General features: G+C 41.5%; 1 protein-coding gene across 1 annotated transcript; it reads left to right on the forward strand.

Annotated features, from left to right (window-relative positions):
• The first annotated feature begins 1837 nt into the window (after positions 1-1837).
• On the forward strand, positions 1838-4693 carry LOC109566118 (intraflagellar transport protein 70A). Its single transcript, XM_019970237.2, has one exon. The coding sequence runs from the start codon at positions 2072-2074 to the stop codon at positions 4064-4066; it is 1995 nt and encodes a 664-aa protein (XP_019825796.2). The 5' UTR covers positions 1838-2071; the 3' UTR covers positions 4067-4693.
• The last annotated feature ends 21788 nt before the right edge of the window (positions 4694-26481 follow it).

A 26481-nucleotide genomic window follows, 5' to 3' on the forward strand; every position in this document is an offset into this window, starting at 1 on the left:
TGATGCCTGTAGGGAGGGGAGAAGTCTAGGGGAGAGCAGAGGCCTTCTATTTTGGTTCCATTCCCAAGAGGCCATTTGAAGGGGAATGCTTTCATGATGCAAATACAACCCTGAAAATCAGACTGCTTGATTAAAGATACAAATGATAATTTCCTATTTCCATATTCATAGCACCTCACCCAAAGTATCAGATTACACAAAAGGATTTTAAAATATTAATATTGAGCTTGAGTCTCCAAGGGACAAGTATAGTCGGGTAGTCATAAAGGTGAAGACCCTCCCCCAGCCACCCACCCCACTCCTGGATTACTGAGCAGCACTAGCAAGCGTCCTTCAGCCCAAGCACCTCCCTGGGTTGAAGGCCCTAAAAGGGTGTACCCAGAAATTGAGTTGAAAGAAGACTCAGAGTACAGTTATAGTGGACCTTATCCATTGCTTTCTCTGGGGATCTTAGGTGGGCCAGAATGCTATTCAACCCATCTGAAATGGGTACAGTTTGTCCCTTTCTCAGTATCATGAAGGGGAAGGTTTCTTGTCTGGTCCCACCCAGAAGAACAGAGATCTGTCAATTTCTCAGCAAGGTAAGCTGAAAGAGCACAGAAATTCCATTGCTTTAGGATATAAGCAATGTCTCCTGCCTGCTGTACTAGGTGACTAGGAACTATACCACCCCCATTAGATATTTTATAACACCTGCTCACAGCTACAATTCAGATATGGAAGTTCAAATGTCTATTGCCCACACCATGTTGATTGGTTGTTTTAATGGAAGGAAAAAAGACACTACTTTTCCAGCACACAATGTGGCATCAAACACAGGGCCTTTACAAACTCATCTATAGGAAATACATGGAATAGGTTACAAATAGTCGCTATTTCCTACTGAAACTAGATGCTGAATATCACGGCAAATCTGCTGTGTGCTCTTGAGCAAATTCTTTGCTCAAAAAAAAAATTTTTTTGCTGTGTGGTCTTGAGAAAATTCTTTAAAACTTTCTAGTACACAGATTGTGTACCTGTAATAAAGAGAACACACGTGGTATTTAAGATTAGAAATAAGGTACATCAATTGTCTGAGGGCCATACAATATGGTTAGTGGTGGCACTGGAATTTATGCACAGAAAAGATGTTATGGGCAGCAAAAGGACTTGATTGACTCTTTAAGTATACAGGAAAGATGTGATTTTATTTGTACACTTGTTTACTTTGGTATTAGATAGGCCAATGTACATCATGGATGATCAATGGAGATGTAGGGGGATTGAGGAAGATTGGTTTCTTACACGTAGTGAAAGCTGGGGAGCCAGACCAATAGATATGGCCAAGATTAAACACTAACATCTACTCAATAATAACTGTTCTTTGTGGAGGGCGGAGGGAACACCTGGATCTAAAATTAAACGTCTTCCAGTACCAGATAATATTCACAAAACCATTCCCCATCGTTAACTTGCGGAAACGACAAAAATAAGAATTATCATTATCTACTGCATATTACTTAGAAAGTGTGCCAAGGCAGCTTAAAAAGAGAAGCTACTCTAATTCCAAAAGAATTCCGAAGAGATAGTCCACGTTTTCCTTCTCATTAAATTATAAAAACTAACCGACACCGTGAGTATATATTGCAAAGTGTATGAGGCTAAAAACGTAAGGGGCTTCAGATCGCAAACCTTTCTTCCCCGAGCCAGAGACAGGTGACACAAAAGGCGGCCAGCAATTTTAATCAACAACACTAATGGAAGGCAAGAGGGTCCGTCCTTCAGAGACTACGCCTCCCAGCATGCAGCGCTGCACGTCCAGACGCCTGCGCGATCGGACCAGTGCCTGCCGGGAAGTAGAGTTTCCGTTTCGGAACTGCCCCGAGGCCTTTCGTCTATCTTCCCTGACTCACGACCTCCGCAGCCCGGAGTTCTCGAGGACTAACACAGTAATTTAAAAATTCACTTCAGTGATTCTTTTATATTCCTTCCGCAGTTTTCCCGTTGCCAAGTAATATCCGGACAAAAGAGTTTTCCGTTTCCGGTTGGCATGTTGCCTTGGTAACTGGGATGCACAGCCGCGGAGGCAGTTATGGCGGGGCTGGGCGGTGAGCCCATCCCCGACGGGGAGTTCACCGCGGTTGTCTACCGACTCATCCGGGATGCCCGGTATGCCGAAGCCGTGCAGCTGCTGGGCGGAGAGCTCCAGCGGAGCCCGAGAAGTCGCGCCGGGCTGTCGCTGCTGGGCTATTGCTACTACCGCCTACAGGAGTTCGCGCTGGCTGCCGAGTGCTATGAGCAGCTGCGCCAACTGCACCCGGAGCTGGAGCAGTACCGCCTGTACCAGGCCCAGGCCCTGTACAAGGCCTGCCTCTACCCAGAGGCCACCCGCGTGTCCTTCCTCCTCCTGGACAACCCCACCTACCACAACCGGGTCCTCCGTCTCCAAGCCGCGATCAAGTACAGCGAGGGCGACCTGCCCGGGGCCAGGAGCCTGGTGGAGCAGCTACTGAGTGAAGGAGGAGAAGACAGCCGGGGCGAGAACGAGCTGGATGGCCAGGTCAATCTGGGTTGTTTGCTCTACAAGGAGGGACATTATGAAGCCGCGTGTTCCAAGTTCTCTGCGGCCCTGCAGGCTTCGGGCTACCGGCCTGATCTTTCCTACAACCTGGCTTTGGCCTATTTCAGCAGTCGACAGTATGCATCCGCCCTAAAGCATATCGTGGAGATTATTGAACATGGTATCCGCCAGCACCCGGAGCTGGGTGTGGGCATGACTACTGAGGGCATTGATGTTCGAAGTGTTGGCAACACCTTAGTCCTTCACCAGACTGCTCTAGTGGAAGCCTTCAACCTCAAGGCTGCCATAGAATACCAACTGAGAAACTATGAGGCGGCCCAGGAAACACTCACTGACATGCCACCAAGAGCAGAGGAGGAGTTAGACCCCGTGACCCTGCACAATCAGGCACTAATGAACATGGATGCCAGGCCCACAGAAGGGTTTGAAAAACTACAGTTTTTGCTCCAGCAGATCCCCTTTCCCCCAGAGACCTTTGGCAACCTGTTGCTGCTCTATTGTAAATATGAGTATTTTGACCTGGCAGCAGACGTCCTGGCAGAGAATGCCCATTTGACTTACAAGTTCCTCACACCTTATCTCTATGATTTCTTGGATGCCATGATCACTTGCCAGACAGCTCCTGAAGAGGCTTTCGTTAAGCTTGATGGCCTAGCAGGGATGCTGACTGAACAGCTCAGGAGACTGACCAAACAAGTGCAGGAAGCAAGACACAATAAAGATGATGAAGCTATCAAAAAGGCAGAGAATGAATATGACGACACCCTTGAGAAGTACATTCCTGTGTTGATGGCCCAGGCCAAAATCTACTGGAACCTTGAAAATTACCCAATGGTAGAAAAGATCTTCCGTAAATCTGTGGAATTTTGTAACGACCATGATGTGTGGAAGCTGAATGTGGCTCATGTTCTGTTCATGCAGGAAAACAAATACAAAGAAGCCATAGGTTTTTATGAGCCCATAGTCAAGAAGCATTATGACAACATCCTGAAAGTCAGTGCTATTGTGCTGGCCAACCTGTGTGTTTCGTATATTATGACAAGTCAAAATGAAGAAGCTGAGGAGTTGATGAGGAAGATTGAAAAAGAGGAAGAGCAGCTCTCCTATGATGACCCAGATAAGAAAATCTACCATTTCTGCATTGTGAATTTGGTGATAGGGACGCTTTATTGTGCCAAAGGAAATTATGACTTCGGTATTTCCCGGGTTATCAAAAGCTTGGAACCTTATAATAAAAAACTAGGAACTGATACGTGGTATTATGCCAAAAGATGCTTCCTGTCATTATTAGAAAACATGTCAAAACACATGATTGTACTTCGTGACAGTGTCATTCAAGAATGTGTTCAGTTTCTTGAACACTGCGAACTCTATGGGAGGAACATACCTGCTGTTATTGAGCAACCCCTGGAAGAAGAAAGAATGCATACTGGAAAGAATACAGTCACATACGAATCCAGAGAGTTGAAAGCTTTGATTTATGAGATTATAGACTGGAATATGTAGTAATGTCTAATGATGGCTTTTATCAAAATGGCTCTGATAACTTTATATATTTGCAACTCTCTTATCTTTGTCCTTTGGCGTTTTCACATTTGTTATACATTGAAATTTGTACACTTGACAATTATAATGAAAATAATTTAGATGTATCTTTTGAGAAACATCACAAAAGGAGTATAATAAAAAGAACTTGAACCCTAGAAAGATTTATGAAAAATGCAAAAGTGAATGAGGAAATGTGTCTAATAGTATTTGTAATGCCTACATCTCTCCTTTGTATCTTTTGTGTTTTGCTATACGCTGAAAAAATCCTGCACAAGAAGATTATATCCTCCAGGGACCAAGCACTGTCAAGTCCAGAACTCAGTTGATGTGTAGGACATCTGGAGATTGATTTCATGTTATACTCCAACAATTTATCTTTGAGTAACATTAATTTGTAATGCATATGTTTTGCATAGATTTTAGTATGTCTTGACAGAATTTTCCAATACAATTGTAATGCTTTCTTTAACAAAAATTCTTTATATTCCAATTTTTTTTTTAACCTGCAAGATTTAGTAGGAAATTATACCATATCAAAACTATGGTGCTGTGGTGTGGAGACAATAAACGACTGATAAATTTTCATGGTTTTCTTTTGTCCATTTGTTAATAATTTGAATATATGATGTTACTCCTTTCTTTAACTGATTAATAACACTTATTAATAAAGTTCTAAGATACCCTTAAAACTTGGTTTTTAATTCTTGTTTCTACTTAGGACACATTAATACTGGACTTTGTTTTTATGTTGTAACCTCTTGGAAAAAGAAAAATATTCTACAAAAAAAAAAAAATACTCTATTCCAATCACCCCATCAAAGTCTTCTACTCATACCATAAAATGTTATCAATGGATTCTGAAACCTTATGACATTTAATTTTCTACAAGCTACAAGAGCTTTATTATTTGTTTCCTCCACCCTTTATACCTTTGTTCTTTATAAAAGTGACTGGCGTGGCCACTTAACCTGGTTTAGAAAAAGTCAACAACGTTAGGTTGAATCATTGCTGCTTTTAAAAGTTTTCAACCTACAAAAACAGCAGTTCCCATGATTCAACCTAATAGCTCTCAATGAATGGTAGGAATTCCTACTATAATAATTTTTTTTTTTTAATTTTCAGGGAGGAAAAAAACTAATGATACCCAGATGAAACATGCTGAGAATAATTGTGTAGCATGACATCTCTGGGTATTGAGATTCTATATCTGTCTAAGAATTTGGCTCATTGTGAATTCTGCATGGGCTTGAAATTATGTCATATTTGGTCTGTTATATGAGCTAGTACCATTTATCCAGCTGATGGTTATGGCCCCATATTTGGAAGGAAATTCTGAAGGGATTATTAAATGAGTTTATATGTTGTACACTGTAGAAAATTTTCCATTTCCTTACGAAGTATAGATAGCATGCAGTCTCCTTGCTCAAGGAAGTGACTCCTTTCCAAACCTACTAGTTCCAAATAAGCTTCTGGAGCATGTTAAGAACGTGTTTTGCAGTTTCAGTTTTCCTGTTGCATGTTAACTTGGACAAACGATGTGCATACCTGCTGTTACTGAACTACTCCTGAAAGAAGAATGTGAATATTGGAAATAATACAGTCACATATGAATCCAGATAGTTAGAAGCTTTGATTCAAGAGATTACGGCTCCCCAGTGGAAAATTCTTAAAGAGATAGGAATACCAGACCACCTTACCTGCCTCCTGAGAAACCTGTATGCAGGTCAAGAAGCAACAGATAGATCCGGACATGGGACAATGGACTGGTTCAAAATTGGAAAAGGAGTACGTCAAGGCTGTATATTGTCACCTTGCTTATTTAACTTATAGGCAGAGTACATCATGGGAAATGATGGACTGGATGAAGCACAAGCTGGAATCAAGATTGCCAGGAGAAATATCAATAACCTCAGATATGCAGATGACACCACACTTATGGCAGAAAGTGAAGAGGAACTAAAGAGCCTCTTGATAAAGGTGAAAGAGGAGAGTGAAAAAGCTGGCTTGAAACTCAACATTCAAATACTAAGATCATGGCATCTGGTCCCATCACTTCATGGCAAATAGATGGGGAAACAATGGAAACAATGACAGACTATATTTTCTTGGGCTCCAAAAATCACTGCAGGTGGTGACTGCAGCCATGAAATTAAAAGACGCTTGCTCGTTGGAAGAAAAGCTATAACAAACCTGAACGTCGTATCAAAGAGCAGGGACATTACTTTGTCAACAAAAGGTCCATATAGTCAAAGCTATGGTTTTTCCAGTAGTCATGTATATATGTGAGAGTTGGACCATAAAGAAGGCTGAGTGCTGAATAGTTGATACTGTTAAACTGTGGTGTTGGAGAAGGCTCTTAAGAGTCCCTTGAACTTTAAGGAGATCAAACCAGTCAATCCTAAAGGAAATAATTCCTAAATATTCACTGGAAGGACTGATGCTGAAGCTGAAACTCCAATACTTTGGCCACCTGACTCATTGGAAAAGACCCTGATGCTGGAAATGATTGAAGGCAGGAGGAGACGGGGATGACAGGGGATGAGATGGTTGGATGGCATCACGAACCCAATGGACATGAGTTTGAGCAAACTCCGGGAGTTGGTGAAGGACAGGGAAGCCTGATGTGCTGCAGTCCATGGGGTCCCAAAGAGTCGGATATGACTGAGTGACTGAACTGAACTGAACATACTAGTAAGAATCATTCACATCTGTAATTCTAAGTGGACAAAGTTCAAATATAACAGCTACAAAGTTGTTGGGAAAGATTGAAGGCAGGAGAAGGAAAGACAGGACGAGATGGTTGGATGGCATCACCAACTCCATGGACATGAATTTGAGCAGGCTCAGGGAGCTGGTGAAGGACAGGGAAACATAGCGTGCTGCAGTCCATGGGGTCAGAAAGAGCAGGACATGACTGAGCAACTGAACAACAACAACAGGAGATTATAGGTTGGATTATGTAGTAATGCCTGACAATGGCTTCTATTTAATTCTTCATTAGCCCCACTTCACAAATTTTTTAAGTCTATATTTCTCCTTGACAACTTTTTTGTTGTTCACTCAGTCATGTCCAACTCTGCAACCCCATGGACTGCAGCAGGCCAGGCTTCCCTGTCCTTCCCCAACTCCCAGAGCTTGCTCAGACTCAAGTGCATTGAGTCGGTGATTCCATCAACCATCTCTTCCTTTGTTGTTCCCTTCTTCTCCTGCCTTCAATTTTTCCCAACAACTTTGCAGTTGTTATATTTGAACTTTGTACACTTAGAATTACAATAACAAATATTATCTGATGGACTTTTCCATCTTATTAAGAGTAGGGAGGACTTCCCTGGTTTTACAGTGGATAGGAATCCACCTGCCAATGCAGAGGATATGGGTTCAATCCTTGGTTCAGGAAGCTTCCACATGCTGTGGAGCAACTAAGCCTGTGTACCACAGCTATTGAACCTGTGCTCTAGAGCCCACATGCTGCAACTACTGAGCCCAAGCGCCACAAGCACTGAGCCTGAGCACCCTAGGGCCCTCACTTCCCAGCTACTGAGCCTGTGTGCCACAACTATTGAAGCCCGTGTGCCTAGAGCCATCCTCTGCAACAAGAGAAGCCACCATAATGAGAAGCCCACACACCACAGCTGGAGAGTAGCCCCTGCTCACTGCAACTAGAAAAAGCCTGCATGCAACAATGAAGACCCAGCGCAACAAAATTAGCTTTTTTAAAAAAGGGAACATGCAGTATAAGCTAAATCACTTTTGCATTCTCTCTGCCAGTAATAGTCACCAGATACTGGCCTCAAGCAACAGTTGCTAGAGTGACATCTTTATATAAGCAAGTAACCATAAAGAGCAATTTCTGTTCTACTTTAGGCTATAGAAAAGGCTGTGGCATGAGCCAAAGAACTGTTAGGAGTGGGTGTGTTTGCATTACTCTGGTGACCGGTATATAATGGTCCATGGCTGGACCGTTTCTTTTGGCAGTGCAATGTGGCATGCAGGACCTTAGTTCCCCCACGCCCGGGATCCAACCGAAGCCCCTCGCAGTGGAAGTGCAAAATCTTAACCACTAGACCACCAGCGAAGTCCCTGGACCATTTCTTAATCAGCAAATAAATATAGGTTTATTGTGGTATCTCAGGATAGACTGTGCTGTCCAGTAAGACCAATTCTTATTAAAACTTAATGCCTTCACTCTATTTTTTAAGTCCTTCAACTTTGTGGATCTCAGCAATGTTGAGTTTGGACCCTGGGCTAAGTTCTTTGAGAAGTATAAGTCCTAAATGAATAAGAACTGTTTTTTTTCAGGTATGAAGTTTGGTTCATGACTTCATTTTTCTTCCATAATTTGATTGCTTGATTGGTCTTAAGTTTCATAATCAAACTTTCCCTTCACATTCCATTTTTTATTTTTTAGAATCGATTGTGCCTCCTTGTGAATACTAACAAATATCAAGAGTGGAGACTCTAATGAGTTCAAGGTAGGAGGAAATGAGCACTGAATTGATAATGAAACGACGAAGGTATTGAGTTTCAGACTTTCCCCAGTCAAGTTTTAGGTCTTAAGAAATTCACTCACCCACTGAGGCCCCAGTCATTTGAAGTAACTCTTCACAGTTAATTCCAGCTACAACATCTGCTTCTATGTAAGTCGTACAGAAGAAAGCTGCCTCTTTTTATGGCATGAATATATATTAATAAGTCACTCAGGAAACACAATATTTATGTGTATTAACAAGTGTTTTTTGGTATTTTTACTTACGACAGTAAACATTAACGCCTCAGGTAACTGTTGTTGTTATCTCATTGGATGCATTAACATTCTGACACCTACTAAGAAATTTGGATTTTTGTCTTTTTTTCACTTGGGAGATTTAGTTATAGCTCTAGCTATGAAAATGTATTATAAAGCAATCCTCGCTCTCTGCTATGGTTGTGCATAAATTAAGAATTTTGTAAATATTTATAAATTACTTCTCAATCTCTCTAAGTTTATCTACTGATGTGTATTTATTGGAGAAGGGGATATGTGCTTTTAATTATTCTCTAAGAGGATATACCAAAAATTATATATATTTCTGGAGTTTTATTAACAAGTTATTATAGTATGTATTTTTAAAATCAGTTATTCTTGAAATAGTCTCTCATTTCCCTGAAGTGAGGCCTCCAGCTGCCAGTCTGCCAGAAATTTGTAAAGAAAGGAACACTGAGGTGAAGATGAAACAGAGCTTTAGCTTTGTGATTTACTTTACAGCCCACCTTGGATCCCCTTCATGTCCAAATCTCGGTAGTTAATCAAGTGTCTGCTGCCATTAACAGAACAGCAGTAATGGATAACAGAGTGGAAGTAACAGATGCCAGAGCTACTTCTGTAACTCACTCACTCAGTCGAGTCATCAGTCCTCACACCCTTGTTTTAATACGAGGAGAGGTCATGCAGACTTTCAAAAGGACAAAGCCACAAAGAACAGGAAGAGAATTTCCAGTTTATAAAGCTTTCTTTTGGAGCGGCTTCTTTTTTTGCCTTCAAAGGCTCTATTTAGGAGGTAGCAGTGTTTATTGCTATAAAATGTATCACAAGACAAGAAATGAAAAATATCTCTCCCTTACCACACACCCTCTTTTCTTTTTCTTTTTTATCCTTTATTTTTTGCCTTTTGTCAATTATAAAAGGGAGTAATTTCCTGACAGCTGGTGGTTGAAACCATAAGCAGGTATTAAACATGCATACCAACGTTTTAGCAATGCGTCAGGTAAGCTAGCACTATGATTATCAAGATGACTTTAGAACAATTTAACCATGCATTTTTGCAAATTGAAATAACATATCAATAAAAAGTGATTCTTAAATTAGTAAAGCCAGAGGAAAATTTTAAAAGGAATCACTAAAAGCACGGGCTCTGTAGAATTTGTAGAATACGGTGAGCTTTGTATACAATACTTGCAGGAACTCCTATACTTTTTTTTAAAAACTTTCTTTGATCTCAATAGAACAACAGTGACTTATGAAGATGTATAATACTGTTACTACTTAAAATGTTCCACAACACTGGGGATTAATTTTACTCTTAAGTCTAGAGCATACTTGCTTTTCTGTATCATAATCATTTTATACTGAAAACAGAGCTGGGGATTAGCCATAAGGTAATTAATTCATTAGTTATAGGTATAGTGTGGTCTTTTTAAACATTTTGCTTTATATTAGGTATAATGTCTTTTTTAAAATATTATCTTGGCTGGAGACTGTATGGGGTAGTTTGAGGTGATTACTTTGTACTTGAATCCCCCTATTAATTGAGGTTCTTTTGGGTGTTTAAATCAACTCCCTTGGATTTGGGCCAGGTTTGATCTATCACATACTGAACTCTTGTCTACAGCAAAATCTGTACGTATTAGAAAATGAATTGCCTTCATAGGGAAAAACTATTAGAAAATAGAGTTCTATGCATATTTCTAGTATGAAAAATGAACATTTGTTAAAGTAGGGTCAGTCAATAACTTGACTGTGAATCTTATCAGTTGAACATGTACACTAAGTCCAAGTCCTTGCTCAAAAGTGCAATTTGCACATATTTGTGAAATTAATCATCATTTATCAATGACTGGGTACCTCAGTTCAAAAACTACAAAATGGCTAAAGCTGCACTGTGCTATCAGGACCCAAGTAAGCTGTGTGAGCAAGCATTTGTTGCTGTTATTTTATTTCCAGTTATTTTAGTACAAGAGGCAAATGCCTCAGATAAATGACATATGACAAAAGGGTTCACCAGCGCTCATGGCAACTGCTCTGAAAACTGTCCACAGAGCATCCAAAGACTCTTAAAGATCTTGTCAAGACTTTCCAGGAAATTACTGGCTGGTTAGTATTTCTGTCTCTGCTATACATGGTAAGAGCCTATTCTGTGAAGACTCAACCTCTTGGTCTCAGTTATTCCAAATTTGCCAAAGTCATCTCCTACAATTTATGTAGTTCATATACCAGAAAGGAGAATATATACTTTGGAGAAGTATTTAAATTCATTTAAATTTAAGACATTTAAATTCATCTTTAAGTCAAGAAATACAATATATATATCACAAGAGATGGTTACATCCTAATATGATAAAGTCAAAGCTCCAGGAAGTGGGACTTCCTGGTGGTCCAGTGGCTAAGACACCAAGCCCCCAATGCAGGGGGCCCAGGTTTGATCCCTGGTCAGGGAACTAGATCCCACAGGCCGCAACTATGAGTTTGCATGCTGCAACTAAGGATTCTGCACACTGCGACTAAAAAAGATCTGCATGCTGCAACTAAGACCCCGTGTACACAAGTAAATTTTTTTTTAAAGTTTCAAGAATCAAATCATAACAGGAACAAATGGGAACTAATCAAAGTTAGATGTGTTTCTATAGTAAAGGAAACCATAAACAAATGAAAAGATAACCAATGAAATGGGAGAAAGTATTTGCAAATGATGGGACCTATAAGGGCTTAATTTCCAAAATATGCAAACAGCTCATACAACTCAACAACAAAAAACCAAACAGCCCAATCAAAACATGGGCAGAAGAAATAAGTAGACATTTCTCCAAAGAAGACAACATACAGATGGCCAGGAGGCACATGAAAAAATGCTCAACATCATTAATTATTATGGAAATGCAGATCAAAACTAAAATATCCGAGGCTCACGGATATTACTAGGACTTGTCCAAGAACAAATAAGAGGCCATAACAGGATCAGAATACAGAGCTTCGGGCTCAACTCCTGTGCTCTTTCCACTCAACCTCATTCCACTTCTTAGGTACTTTTTTTCCCCAAAATTATTCTGACTCTATCAATGTTAAGCATTCCTTTTTCCAGAGCCATGACTTTTACTACTTCCCTTGTTGCTGATTATTTAATATGATATTTAATATTTATAATATCTTATAAATGGTTTTAATTGCCTTTTAGTTGAGTTCAGTTCAGTCGCTCAGTTGATTCCGACTCTTTGTGACGCCATAAACACACCATGCCTCCCTGTCCATCACCAACTCCTGGAGTTGACTCAAACTCATGTCCATTGAGTCAGTGATGCCATCCAACCATCTCCTCTGTCGTCCCCTTCTCCTCTTGCCCGAAATCTTTCCCAGCATCAGGGTCTTTTCAAATGAGTCAGCTCTTCCCATCAGGTGGCCAAAGTACTGGAGTTTCAGCTTCAACATCAGTCCTTCCAATGAACACCCAGGATTGGTCTCCTCTAGGATGAACTGGTTGGATCTCCTTGCAGTCCAAAGGACTCTCAAGAGTCTTCTTCAACACCACAGTTCAAAAGCATCAATTCTTCAGCACTCAGCTTTCTGTCAGAGAAGGCGATGGCACCCCACTCCAGCACTCTCGCCTGGAGAATCCCATGGACAAAGGAGCCTGGTAGGCTGCAGTCCATGGGGTCGCTAAGAGTTGGACACGACTGAGCAACTTCATTTTCACTTTTCACTTTCACGCATTGGAGAAGGAAATGGCAACCCACTCCGGTATTCTTGCTTGGAGAATCCCAGGGACGGGGGAGCCTGTTGGGCTGCCGTCTATGGGGTTGAACGGAGTCGGACACGACTGACGCGACTTAGCAGCAGCAGCAGCAGCAGCAGCAGCTTTCTTTACAGTCCAACTCTCACATCCATACATGACCACTGGAAAAACCATAGCCTTGACTAGATGGACCTTTGTAAGTAATGTCTCTGCTTTTTAATATGCTGTCTAGGTTGGTCATAACTTTTCTTCCAAGGAGTAAGCATTTTTTAATTTCATGGCTGCAATCACCATCTGCAGTGATTTTGGAGCCCCAAAAAATAAAGTCAGCCACTATTTCCACTGTTTCCCCATCTATTTCCCATGAAGTGGTGAGACTGGATGCCATGATCTTCGTTTTCTGAATGTTGAGCTTTAAGCCAACTTTTTCACTCTCCTCTTTCACTTTCATCAAGAGGCTCTTTAGTTCTTCTTCACTTTCTGCCATAAGGGTGGTGTCATCTGCATATCTGACGTTATTGATATTTCTCCTGGCAATCTTGATTCCAGCTTGTGCTTCTTCCAGCCCAGCGTTTCTCATGATGTACTCTGCATATAAGTTAAATAAGCAGGGTGACAATATACAGCCTTGACATACTCCTTTTCCTATTTGGAACCAGTCTGTTGTTCCATGTCCAGTTCTAACTGTTGCTTCCTGACCTGCATATAGGTTTCTCAAGAGGCAGATCAGGTGGTCTGGTATTCCCATCTCCTTCAGAATTTTCCACAGTTTATTGTGATCCACACAGTCAAAGGCTTTGGCATAGTCAATAAAGCAGAAATAGATGTTTTTCTGGAATTCTCTTCCTTTTTCCATGATCCAGCGGATGTTGGCAATTTGGTCTCTGGTCCCTCTGCCTTTTCTAAAACCAGCTTGAACATCTGGAAGTTCACGTTTTACATATTGCTGAAGCCTGGCTTGGAGAATGTTGAGCATTACTTTACTAGTGTGTGATGTGAGTGCAATTGTGCAGTAGTTTGAGCATTCTTTGGCATTGCCTTTCTTTGGGATTGGAATGAAAACTGACGTTTTCCAGTCCTGTGGCCACTGCTGAGTTTTCCAAATTTGCTGGCATATTGAGTGCAGCACTTTCACAGAATCATCTTCCAGAATTTGAAATAGCTCAACTGGAATTCCTTCACCTCCACTAGCTTTGTTCATAGTGATGCTTTCTAAGGCCCACTTGACTTCACATTCCGGGATGTCTGGCTCTAGGTGAGTGATCACACCATCATGATTATCTGGGTCGTGAAGATCTTTTTTGTACAGTTCTTCTGTGTATTCCTGCCACCTCTTCTTAATATCTTCTGCCTCTGTTGGCTTTGGATGCATCTAATTTGTTCTCCTAGTATGGACCACATTCATCTGGTCTTGTTATAAATATGAATTCCTCCAAACTTGACGCAAATCTCATGTGTGTATTTATAGATTAACATTCACCTTTTAAAATTTACATTGCAAATGCAACAGTATTTAATGACTATAGTGGTTTATAATTCAGTATGCATTCCCTACTCCTATTCTACCCCCACTTCTGGAAATCTGGTCTAAATTTATGATTCTCAAATGCTTATCTACAAATTAGAATCACCCACAGAGCTTTTAAAACTCTCAGTACCCCACACTGCATCTTAGGATCTCTGAGGATAGAACCCAGGTATCAGTATTTTTCTCAACTTTCAAAATGTAGTTGAGAACCATTCATCTAAGCCCATTGTTGAAATCCCCCTTTTCGTGATTGAGTTAGAAAAACCCGTGTGAACCAATATTTTCCAAGGCATGGGAAGGGCTGCTGAGAAAGTTTTATCATCTCTTAAAAAAAAAAGGATGTAAGAAGGACTGTCTCTTTCTCTGTGTTATATATCTGAATCTGCTGCCACCATTGTGTGACCATCACAGAAACCAATCTAAAGCGTGAAGGTGACTTTGAGATATCAAAGAGAAAGAAAGAACTCGAGTCTTTGATGATATCTTTGAGCCACTGTAACGGCTGTTCTAGAGCCTGACTTACTTCTGGGTCTCCTATACAATGGAAAGTATAGCTGATTAAATTTATTTGAGCCAGATTTCTCTGTTACTTGTGTCTAAAAGCATCCAGACCACATTCACCATATTTAGGTCATACATTTTGAGCGTTGTCAAGGAGGTGATGAATTTTTATCCGTATTCCCAACACATGAGTCATCCAGTCGTCCTTGAGATCAGCACCATTCCTTAGGCACCAGTGATTCAGCTGGCCTTTGTAAAGACATTGCCTGCAACCTTGACTTCATTCGTATTAACTGCTCATCCAGTCATTTGAAATTGCAGTGGCTATTCATAAGATTTGGTGTGCCTTTGTATTCTTGGGTGAGTGTTCACTTATGTAGAAGTAAATGAGAATTGTTTTATCCAAATGAACTGCTGTAAGTCTAAGCCTTGCTCACTGTTTCTTGGCAGAACCACAAGATAAACATCAATGTGTATAGTGACTCATGTGGAAAATATATTCCTCAATTTTAGAATTTCCTCCATGTTTATGTAAGAGTGTTTCAGTAAAAGCACAGTTATAATAGAAGAGTAAAGATGAAAATGGAAACAACAGCAGTATTTACTCATAAACAGTAAACCCACGCGTTAAAGTGAGGCAACCTTATCTTTTCTCCAGTGAGAAACGCTAATCTACTTACTGCACGATTTCAGCTTTGGCCCTTTCCAGTCATAAATCTAGTTACAGGAAAAACTTCATAAAAAATAATTACTTTAGTTCTTGATAATCCTCCCAGTACTGTATTCCACCTTTCTGTCCAACTTATTCTGAATTGTTGGCTTATATCAGTTCTCTACAAGAAAGACAAAAGAAATTCAAACCCAAACCGGATGGTCCATATCACATAGGGGGATTGGGACAGTTGATTTACTAATATAATCTCTTTAAACATCTACTGGGAGAGGTTCTAAGCCAGAATTTATTGCCTCCTTCTGCCATCTTTGGGCCTACAAAAAGCAAAGTAAAATCCTTCTATGAAACCTGAAACTCCAGTCACTGATTTCCTGGCTGATGTCATTTCAAAGGCGCAGTATATCCCTGTGATGGCTACAGCGGAAATCTGCCTCTCTATGGGGTCTGCATCTGTTTGCCATCAGAAAGAATCTCTTCAGGGAGCCGTGGTACATGCAGAGCACCCACTCCTTGCAGGGGTCCTGGAGTCTTGCACTAGTGTTTTTAAAATCAATTGTTGTTAGGATTGAAGATGCTTAAATTTCCCCTCGAATAAGAAAGTATATAGAATCATATTGCCGTAACTTTAGTTTCAATTTATGTTTGGGCTTATCATAGGTTATTTTGTAAAAATTTTCCATATGATTCTGAAACTACTATGTAAGTATTACTAAAAGGAAAATTCAGTCACGACACGCTTTCCTTTGGGAGAAGAGTTTTCTCTGCACTTCTTATTATAAAACAGCTTGAATTTGGAACAACTCTTTCTGAGCTTAAAAATATAAATATTTCTGTCAAAAGGTTATTCATTCACTTTTCATTAAGGGTCAACAGAGATGATACAATAGGTTCAACAAAGAAAATAGATGATAATGACAAGAGATTTCAAAACTGATCCTTTTCAAATCAGCTTCAATACAGATAATCTACTGTAAATAATAGGGGTTCATCCTGGCACCAAGTTATAACCAACTGGCAACTGAGTATATTCATCCAGCAGTAAATGCATAATGAAGCCCTTTATTCTGGAAGAAACAAAGCTTGGATTAATTCCACAGGAATGTTTAATAAAGGAAAAGATTTCATGAAGATCAAACTTTTTCTCATCTCCATTCTCCCCTATAGGTATTACAGCTTTCACAGGGCCTGAACAAAAACAGACTCTCCAGTATATTCTTCAAGGAATCATTTATTAAATGTGTTTTTATACACTGGACTTTCTGTGTTTATGTGCCATTTCCTCAGAGGAGGCTGACTATAAGGATGAAATAGAAATAACATCACTTTTCAATATTCCTCAAGCCTCAATTCCTAGAAAAAGACAAGAATACAAAGGTCTTTTTATTCATTCTGTCAAATCCCAGTTTGTTTCAATATGGTTTCCTGGAGTTCGATATCAAATGAGGCACAGTCCCCAGTGGGCCATAGGGAGAGAAAGCTTTCTTCACCTCACTGGGGAAAAGGAAATGTGAATACTGAACCAAAAGACCGAAAGAATGGAAAGGGGATGAAGGAAGACTTCAAGACAGGGAGTAGGGCAGGAGGGAGAGACCAGGTGAAGAAAAGCAATAAACAACTTGCCGTGAATGGAAAAATGAAATTATGGCCACTATATTTACACCATTTAAATGAAATATATCTACCTCAGTGTTTTGTAAAGCACTTTATATATGAGATAATTAAATGAGATGAATTTAATTGGCACACAAAAAGAACATCGTTGGGCTTCCCTGGTGGCTCAGTGGTAAAGAACCTGCCTGCCAATGCAGGAGGCCTGAGTTCGATCCCTGATCCAGGAAGATCCCACGTGCCTTGGAGCAATTAATCGCATGTGCCACAACTATTGAGCCTGTGTCCTAGAGCTGGGGAGCGGAGCTGCAACTACTGAGCCCACGTGCCACAATCACTGACGCCTGAGCGCCCTTGAGCCTGGGCTCTGCAGCGAGAGAAGCACTGCGATGAGAAGCCTGCAACGCAGCTAGAGAGCAGCCTCAGCTCACAGGAACTAGAGAAAAGACCGCACAGCAACAAAGACCCACACAGCCAAAATTAAAATTAATAATAATTTTTAATAAAAAAATGGTTTACGGCAAAAAATCTTTTAAAAAGAACATTGTTTCACACACACACAACACAGTAAACTTGAAATTTCAAGGATTCTATTGCACAGGAAGAGGCTGAAATTAAAAAATGACGTGATTGAAAGAAAAATATTAAATATTAAGACAGAGTACTTGGCTATGGCAAAAAGCAGGTCAGTGACTTGAATGACTACAGTTTAGAAAACCTTGGTTTAGCAAATGGAGTACAGAATTTCATGTGAAGGTGAGAGAACCATACTCTTCCCTGAGCAAAAGTGGGGTTTGCATCCATTTTTGAGGGGCTTCCCTGATGGCTCAGCAGTAAAGAATCCACCTGCAATGTAGGAGACACGGGTTTGATCCCTAGGTCGGGAAGATTCCCCTGGAGGAGGAAATGGCTACCCACCCCAGTATTCTTGCCTGAAAAAATCCCATGGACAGAGGAGCCTGGCGGGCCACAGTACAAAGAGTCGCAGAGTCAGACACAACAACACACAACATTCCTTTCTGACTCGTGAGTACTTGTCAAGAGGCTTCTATTTTTAGAAAGCTAACTTTACATTTTAACAAAGAGATTTTCGACACTTACATGAACATTTCCTCAGAAGAATGTTGCTAACAATTTTATGAGAAAAGTTTTAAACCTTCTAGATCCATGTTTCTTGTCTGAAAAGTTGAGATTCTTAAACTAGCCATTTCTTCATATTTCTTTGCAATTCGAATCTGTTCTGATCCTATGATTTTTTTTCCCTCCCATTTCTCACAAGCCTAACAAGTTCTGATTTTTCGTGGACGATAGGTCCTACCAGTAGAGGGCGCCTTATTCTACTTGAGAAGCATTCTGAAAAGTCGAAGGGATGGTTTACTGCACTTGAAAGAGGACGGCCCGTCCATTTGCGTGCTTAGAACCCTCTCACTTTCCTCTGAGTTAGTAATTTTAAAAGAAGCCCACTAGCCTACGGATCAGTCCGGCAGTGAATGTGCTGTCACATATCCAGTTTGAGATCCAGTCTTCAGCTTTCCTAAGGATCTGGTGAGCCAGTGTTCAACACTGAATGTTGTAATTGCTACCATATTTTTCATTATGTGTGTCCTGGGCTGACTAGGCAGGGGTCATTGTGTCCGTTTCAAGTTGGATTCAAATCTGTTCCAACGCCCTCAAATCACAAATGAAGGATAGACACTCGAAGATCTGATGTTCCACCAAAGACACTTGTGTGGAAGCAGTACTGCTCAGCCTGTATTTTTTTTTCTTTTTTTTTCTTTTTAAACTTTACATAATTGTATTAGTTTTGTCAAATATCAAAATGAATCCATCACAGGTATACATGTGCTCCCCATCCTGAACCCTCCTCCCTCCTCCCTCCCCATACCATCCCTCTGGGTCGTCCCAGTGCACTAGCCCCAAGCATCCAGTATCATGCATTGAACCTGGACTGGCATCTCGTTTCATACATTATATTTTACATGTTTCAATGCCATTCTCCCAAATCTTCCCACCCTCTCCCTCTCCCACAGAGTCCATAAGACTGTTCTATACATCAGTGTCTCTTTTGCTGTCTCATACACAGGGTTATTGTTATCATCTTTCTAAATTCCATATATATGCGTTAGTATACTGTATTGGTGTTTTTCCTTCTGGCTTACTTCACTCTGTATAATAGGCTCCAGTTTCATCCACCTCATTAGAACTGATTCAAAGCAGCCTGTATTTTTAAACAGGCACTTACAGCCTGTTTAATCCTGACTGCCCCCTAGGACCTGTGTGGCAGGTTATTTAATGTCAGGTCCTCAGTTTCCTTTTCTGCAAAATAAAGGCACAGGACCAGTAACCACTAAGATCACTTCAGCTCCATTTTATTAGACTCTCGGTCTCTAAATGATTATTGCTTCCATTTGCAGGCAGTTCTAACACTTCTTGTTTATTGTTCATTCATCTCCTTTAAGTTTATAAGTGTGTTTCACCTTTATGAGTATAGAAGGGATTAAAATTCAACTATACCAGGACAGAAACCTATAACTCCATTATGAATGCACCAATCAAAAATATAATCCAGGACAATAACAGAATGTGGAAACAGAGTATTAAGGCTGTAGAATTATAAATTATTTGTCTTCTGAAATAATGTCTAGAATCCCTGTGTAATGAACATAATTCAAGAGGATAAAAAAGGCAATCTAAAACGTAAAGTGGAGGTTAACAAGTACCAAACCATGACCAGGTAGAGATCTTAGAAGGGGGAATAAAAGCAATCAACAGACCCACATGCGCTCGCCCTCAAGTCCCCCACTCCTAGTATACTTCAGCCTTGCAATAAAGCTTCCCATTTTTCAGGATATTAAATTTGAATTCAGGGAAAGCCAGACATCATGTAATCACAGTTTGGTATTACAGTGTATATTTAATAAAAGCCACAGAACTTGCAAAAAAAAAAAAAAGTCAGAGTCTTTTAAAGAGCTGTGTGTTTGCTAAGGAGGAGGAGGGTGGGAAAGAAATCATGTGTAAAGGAAGCCTTTTCACAGAATCAGGGGAACTCCAGACCAGACACAGATACCAGTAGATCACGAAAAATGGGAACACCCCCCCCCCAAAAAAAGGAAAGTTCTTCTCTGAAGGAAAGGAAGGAAGAGGAACAGGGAGTCAGTCTCCACTATAGAGTAAAGACATTTTTGTTCAGAATGGATTCTGGGGAGGCCCACCGCCCATCCTCTTATCCCTCTGATATCACTGCTCTGTCAAGAGGACAAAGTTCTTTCTCTGACTGCTAGGTAAGATTTAGGCAGCAACGAATTTTGATAGTGCGTCCTACATATTTGGATTAATTCTGTTGGAGACACAGGGCCAATGCTATGGATGGCTGTACAATCAAATAAGGCTGTACGCAGAGAAGAGTCCCCGTGCTTGCTTTAATCCTCTGCTGTCACTGTTTTGAAATTCTTAATAATTTATAAACAAGGGACATCACATCTTCATGTTGCACTGGGCTCCGAAAATGAGGTAGCTGCTTTGGGCTGGGCTTTGAGGCCGTTCATATTATGGCATGTATTTCTTACCTGGTCGTTCTGTGTTTAGTTAGCCTTTTGAACACACTCAGCTGTGGCTTATGTTGAGTTCAAAAGGCTGTCTTCCTAGAGCTCCAGACGGCAGCCTGTGGGCCTTTTCTGTGAAGATGAGTCATTTCTCACCTTCTAAACTCCAGATCAGAGCCCATGTCTGTTTACATACCATCCAGAATGCTTTTTGTTTCTGCCCCAGATTCTCTTTGTGCTGGGGCCACACTAAGGATGCTCTACCCTCTTGGAACCAACATGAAAAGCAGGTGGGTCCTTTTAAAGCACTGCCTGGGACAAAGGTTAGTGCGCACTCCTGCTGCTGGGGGCTCCACCTTGACCTGAATCAGGCCCGCGTGTGGCGAACAACAGAGGACCCAGTGTTCTCCTGTGTCTTGCTTAAAACTCTGTTGATCCTTAACCTTGTCTTCTGCTGATCAGGGTCTGCTTTAAGGCTGAAAGGGGTTCCTTTTTGAGAGGCTAAAATACAACAATTTAACTACAACTGTTTATTTCTACAGCCAAATCCCATGGGCTAAGGTAAGAACCAGCAACTTCCCCACCCTTTGCTGTGTTTAGTCACTCAGTCGCGTCCGACTCTTTGTGACCCCATGGACTGTAGCCCGCCAGGCTCCTCTGTCCATGGGGATTCTCTAGGCAAGAATACTGGAGTGGGTTGCCATGCCCTCCTCCAGGGGATCTTCCCAATCCAGGGGTTGAACCCAGGTCTCCTGCATTGCAGGCGGATTCTTTACAGTCTGAGCCATCAGGGAAGCCCTTCCTACCCCTTAATCATTCACCAAAGGTCCCCAGGAGGCTGGGAAGGGCCCCTGGGCAATGCAGCTCCTTTAATATTCCAGTCATCTTCTCCTTTCCACTCTGAGCTCACCCCAGGGTAGAGCAGAAAAACAAACAAACACTGTTCTGCACAAAAATGGGGCTCACTGTCTCAAGGGAAGAGGAAGAGAGAGGGAAAAGTGCATGAGGAGAGAAAGGGACCTTGCAAATTTGAGAAATACTTCTCAAGATCAATTTAGACTGTGTCATCCCTGAAAATGAATGTGGCCATTGGGTGGGACTGTCAGACACAACATATGGGGTAAAGGAATGAGCATGCTTGCAGCTCACCTTGATTGAGAACATGAAAAATGAATCTGACCAGCAGACTTCAGGTCTACTACCCATCTCCATGCAACAAGAAGCCCTCCTCCCTGGCTGCTCTGTGGGGTTTAAAGACCAAGAGGCATCACTAACCATTTTGCTGAAGTTCCAGATGGTTTTTGCAGACTGAATGACTGGGAGTGGATGGAAGTGGAGATTTCCCAAAGGAAATGGTTGTGCACTTGAGGGCTGATGAGCTAATGGGGCTCAGGTTGGGAGTAGTAATCCATAAAGGGTCTTCTTCCTTTGAGGGGGCCCACCTACCACTTTAAAGTGCACCCCCTTTGAGGTTCATGGCAACTTCCAAATTAGCTAGCCCTGACTTTTCTCTGTTAAGTTGTTCTTTCCAAAACCATGGAGCCTTGATGAATTCAAGGACAAACTGTCAGTCTCTGGTCCAGGGGAGAGATTTTACCTTACCAGTTGGACCAGGTCTCAGAGGGCTCAGCACAGAAAGGAAAATGAGGCTTTCTCCTTCTTAGAGAGTTAGCTGCCCTCTGAAAGAGGAAAGGGCTAAGGTTGGACACTCCAGCACAAGACGTGCTCAGTCACTCAGTCGCGTCCGACTCTTTGTGGCCCCATGAACTGCAGCCCATCAGGCTCCTCTGTCCATGGGAATTTTCAGGCAAGAATCTCAGAGTGGGGTGCCACTGCCTACTCCAGGGGATCTTCCCCATCCAGGGATCGAACCCACATCTCCTGCATTGGCAGGAAGATTCTTTACCACTAGCACCACCAGAAGACACTGGGCCATTATCATGGTCTAATAGAGAAACCACACTGCTTTTGTTCACCATCCAAAGGAAGTCTGTGAAAGCAACATTTTGCATCAAATTTCCTTCCAGTTTCTAAAACACAGATGACCAAGACAGCCTTAACATTTCCCTCAGCTTGATTAAACTCTGGATAGGTTTCTTCCTGATTCTGGTCCCTGACTTCCCTTTTCCTAGAGAAAAGGGAAGTATTTTCTTTATAAAATTTATAAGTTCTTTTTCTACCCCTTCAAGGTATATGTAAATCTTTTTTTAAAAGTCCCCTGACAGTTTGACAACCCAGGAATATACTTCTCATGGACCTGGGAGCTTAAAATATAATTATTAAAGCAGACAGCACCACCATCTTTCAGTTCCAATGGGAGAGTAAGAGCCCATCGTCTGCGGGCACCTCACCTCAAGACACAAGACTACCTCTCACTGTAAAGATATGATCATGGCCCAGGATTTTCCTTTCACCCTCAATGTTTTTTGTTTCAGTGGAGCTAATTTCAGACTGAGTTGTGGCGTGGCATCGCAACATCCTTGAATAGTCTTCCTCGAATGTTTAACTTTATCCAGGGCAATTTTTGCTTTGACGCCAACAATGTAAATACAGTCAAACAAAATGTATTATGTTCCCATAGACTGAAATTGCTTTACAGACTGAAAAGATCGGGGGCCAAATTGTGTGAAGCAGTGTCTCCTGGTTTGTGCATCTCCATTGGGGATCCTGAGAAGGTACATCTGGGTCAAAGCTGAGAAGGAAGGAGGGACATCACCTCTCTCCAAAACTGGGACACCATCAGGGAACAAGAAAGGGCTTGCTGGGGTTGGCCTTCTGTTGCCCAATGTACAGCCTCACTGGATTTGACAAAGCCTGATAGAGCCCTCACCTTGTACCAGGCACTGCCCTAAGCACTTTACAAATAATAATCATTTAATTTCTTACAATAACCCATGAAGCAGGTTTTATTAACAGAACACCCTCGTCTGTTCAGTAAGGCATACCTCTGACACCAGAGAAAGCTTAAGTCAATTTGCTCAAGCTCACATTGTTGGGAAGCGTACAGCCCTGGGATTTTGGTCCCAGCACCTGTGTTTTAACCACTTAAGTCTATTGGCAAATTCTACAGCTAGAACCAAAGAGCACAAAATCCCAGGCCCAGTGAGACCTGACCAAGAAACTAGGCACATGTCCATGAAGTGTCCAAGTGTCTGCCAGAAAGTGTGTCCCTATTTCAGAACTAAAGCAACCCATGATGGGCCACCACCACATCCCCATGATGTCTGCTATCCCACAGGGCAGTGCTCTTCTGCATCGGTGTCCCCCCATTTCCTAAGGTCAGAGGGGATTCCCGGATAAAGGCTCTAGTAGATCCTGTCTGTAAATCTGCTTTTGCAGTAGGCACAGGCAGGGCCATTCCTGGGAAGGGCCTGTTGTCCTGCAAAGGGTTGCACAGAGGCGGCAGTGTCTGAGATTAATTGAACGGTATCCAAGTTCTTTCCCTGCAGTTCTGAAGCTCAGAGTGACTCCTGCTGATCTCTGCAGTACATGCTGAAAATGAAACAGCAGCTCTGGCTGCCTTCAAGGGCAAACCAGCGTCCACATCCAGTGCAAGCACCGAGGACCTTTTCTCCTCTCCCCTTGCTCCCTTCCAACCTACATGCCTCCCTTCCTGCTTCAAAACGTTCAGGAGAAGACCTCTGGCAGGAGTTGATGTTTGCACAAAGGGAAACAGTACAGCTAGCACTTGAACTACACAAAAAACGCATCCCTTCTCTGGGTCCCCCTGTATAGCCTCGGGAAGTCTCTGCGCAGCCAGTTCCCGGCGAGGCACCGACTCACCATCATTCTTTGAACTCTCCTTTCTTCAACTGTGAACAGCGAATCACAGAATCTGTGCTTTGTTCTCTCCAAGGCCGTTATGAGGCTCAAATGAGATAATGTATGTAAAGCGCTTTGTAAACTGTAAAATGCTCTACAAATGTAAGGGATTATTATAAACCACAATACAGCGATGTTTTATGCTTTTATAAAATTACTGGCTGGAACTGCAGGAAGGGGAATCCCTCTGGTGATTTTTATTTTGCAAACAGGAGGACGTGGGTTTGCCTCTTTGCCAGGAACTGGATTCCTGGCAGCAGCTGTTTATTCCATTTCGCTGGGCGACGCACATATGGCCGCCGCGCGCCTCCCGCGGAGCTGACAATATGTACTACTTTGTTGGAGCACATCAAGAAAAAGCGTCTTTCGCCTCCCCAGCTATTTCTAATTGCCAAGTCTAACACCTAGGCAATAGAGACTTTCAAGTCGCACTTCACCATGGCAGCATTTGTTTTTTCAGATGAGATTTTTTCCCCTCCTCCTTAGCAACCAGAAATTTACAGCCAGACACCCCCATAAAAACAGCCTTCCCTGGAGCAGATTAAAAAAAAAAAAAAACTTGGGATGCTGCTTTTGTAAAGCTTTGCCGTAGTTAAAATGAACATGATAGTAATATTTGTCTTGGGACTAAGTCTGGACCAGCTGGAAAGGATTAAGCTACGAACAGGTTCCTTTTCCCGCGTCTCAGCAGTGCACAGATAGGCGGGGCGCGCTGATGACAAAGCTCAGGTTTTCCGCGACGGTGCTGAGTGGCCTCAGCATCCTGCATCCGTGCCGCAACCTGCGTTGTTTTGAGATCACTGTATGACGAAGAACTACTACTTGCTTGTAAATAAATGTCAAGAGGAATTATGAACATCTGTAGAAAAGCAACTGTTTGACTAATTTCCGGTCCCTTGGAGCAAATACACTACCCTATGTATTCAATATTTAGAACCTGTTGCTGACAGCCAGACCGTGGCAAGCTTCAACATTATAGAATCGTAAATGGAATTAGATAACCCAGAGCGTGGCTCAGGCTCCAGAACTTTAAAAAATATTATTGCAACTCCGGGGGTCGGGGGGGAGGGCGGTGGGCAAAAAAAAAAAAAAATGAAGGTAAAGTAAAATATAACAGACTCCCAACAAAGAAAGAAAAGGAATTCTAGACTACGTGCTAGAATAAATAACTATTTTAGAACATAAGACATAAACAGGTGGTGATTAATAGCTTAGAAAGATCTTTTTTTCTATTAGGTTTGAGACATAGCAAAAAGAAACAACGAAAAGAAAAGAAAAAGATGAAGAACATTTATTGAGAAGATCAGAATATGCAGTAAGAATTTGCAATTCCAGATAGGAGAATGCAGTGCATCTCCTGGAAGCCTTTGCATTTTAAATTATCTGTTTCTTTTTAATTGACCAGATTAATTATTTCCACCTTGCCACTTGGCAGGTAGGTCATTGTTCCTTTTCACAGCATTAATGAACCCATTCACTTTTTCTCCATGTAATTAAGACTGTGAGTTACAGATCACATTCTTAAATTGGCTTAGTGTACAGACAACTCAGTCTTTATTAAGCAAAGTATATAACACATCAGGTATTTCTCACTGACAAAATGTTGACTGTCTACTAAGTTTTCCTCCAGTTGTTGTGAGAGTGGTGACTTTATGGTTTTTTGTTTGGGTTTTCTTTTTTAATATAAGAAATAAAGACCTATAAAGGTTATAGCATCTAAGGAGGTGTTTCATTCTTTGTACTTAAAGTCTGGAGACTTACAAGGCAGTTGGTAGATTCAAGTATTTCTATTGCCACCAAAATTCTGACTGAGGTCTTTCATGAGCTATTTGAAAAGAAATAACTTTGTTAAAGTTAGTTAAGTGAAATGTATTGCTCTCTTCTGTTCGCTTTATTTCCAGGCCATTTAGGAAACCCTAGGAACATTAAGAGTTACTCAGTGCATTGAATACAGTAGCAGAACACAGTAGAGAAAGCTTTATTTGTGGTGTCTACAGCCCTCAGGAGACAAGTTTTAATTTAAGCCAACCCAAGCTGTCCCTCCCAAAGCATTCAGTTTCATTCAAGACTTCTGGATTTCAACTTGCTTCCCAGAAAAACTAAATTTAGAACTAAGGGTTAGGATGTTTTCATCTTTCAGGACTTGAACTGGGATTTGCTCCATAAAAATGAGTCTGGTGGAGCACCTCATCAAAAAGGAAACTGTTGGACAGAGA

This window comes from Bos indicus, chromosome 2, assembly GCF_029378745.1.
Source record: "Bos indicus isolate NIAB-ARS_2022 breed Sahiwal x Tharparkar chromosome 2, NIAB-ARS_B.indTharparkar_mat_pri_1.0, whole genome shotgun sequence".
Classification (NCBI taxonomy): domain Eukaryota; kingdom Metazoa; phylum Chordata; class Mammalia; order Artiodactyla; family Bovidae; genus Bos; species Bos indicus.

Excerpts from the sequence above, each read along its gene's own strand:
- LOC109566118 (XM_019970237.2), top strand. The coding sequence starts at position 2,072 with ATGGCGGGGCTGGGCGGTGAGCCCATCCCCGACGGGGAGTTCACCGCG.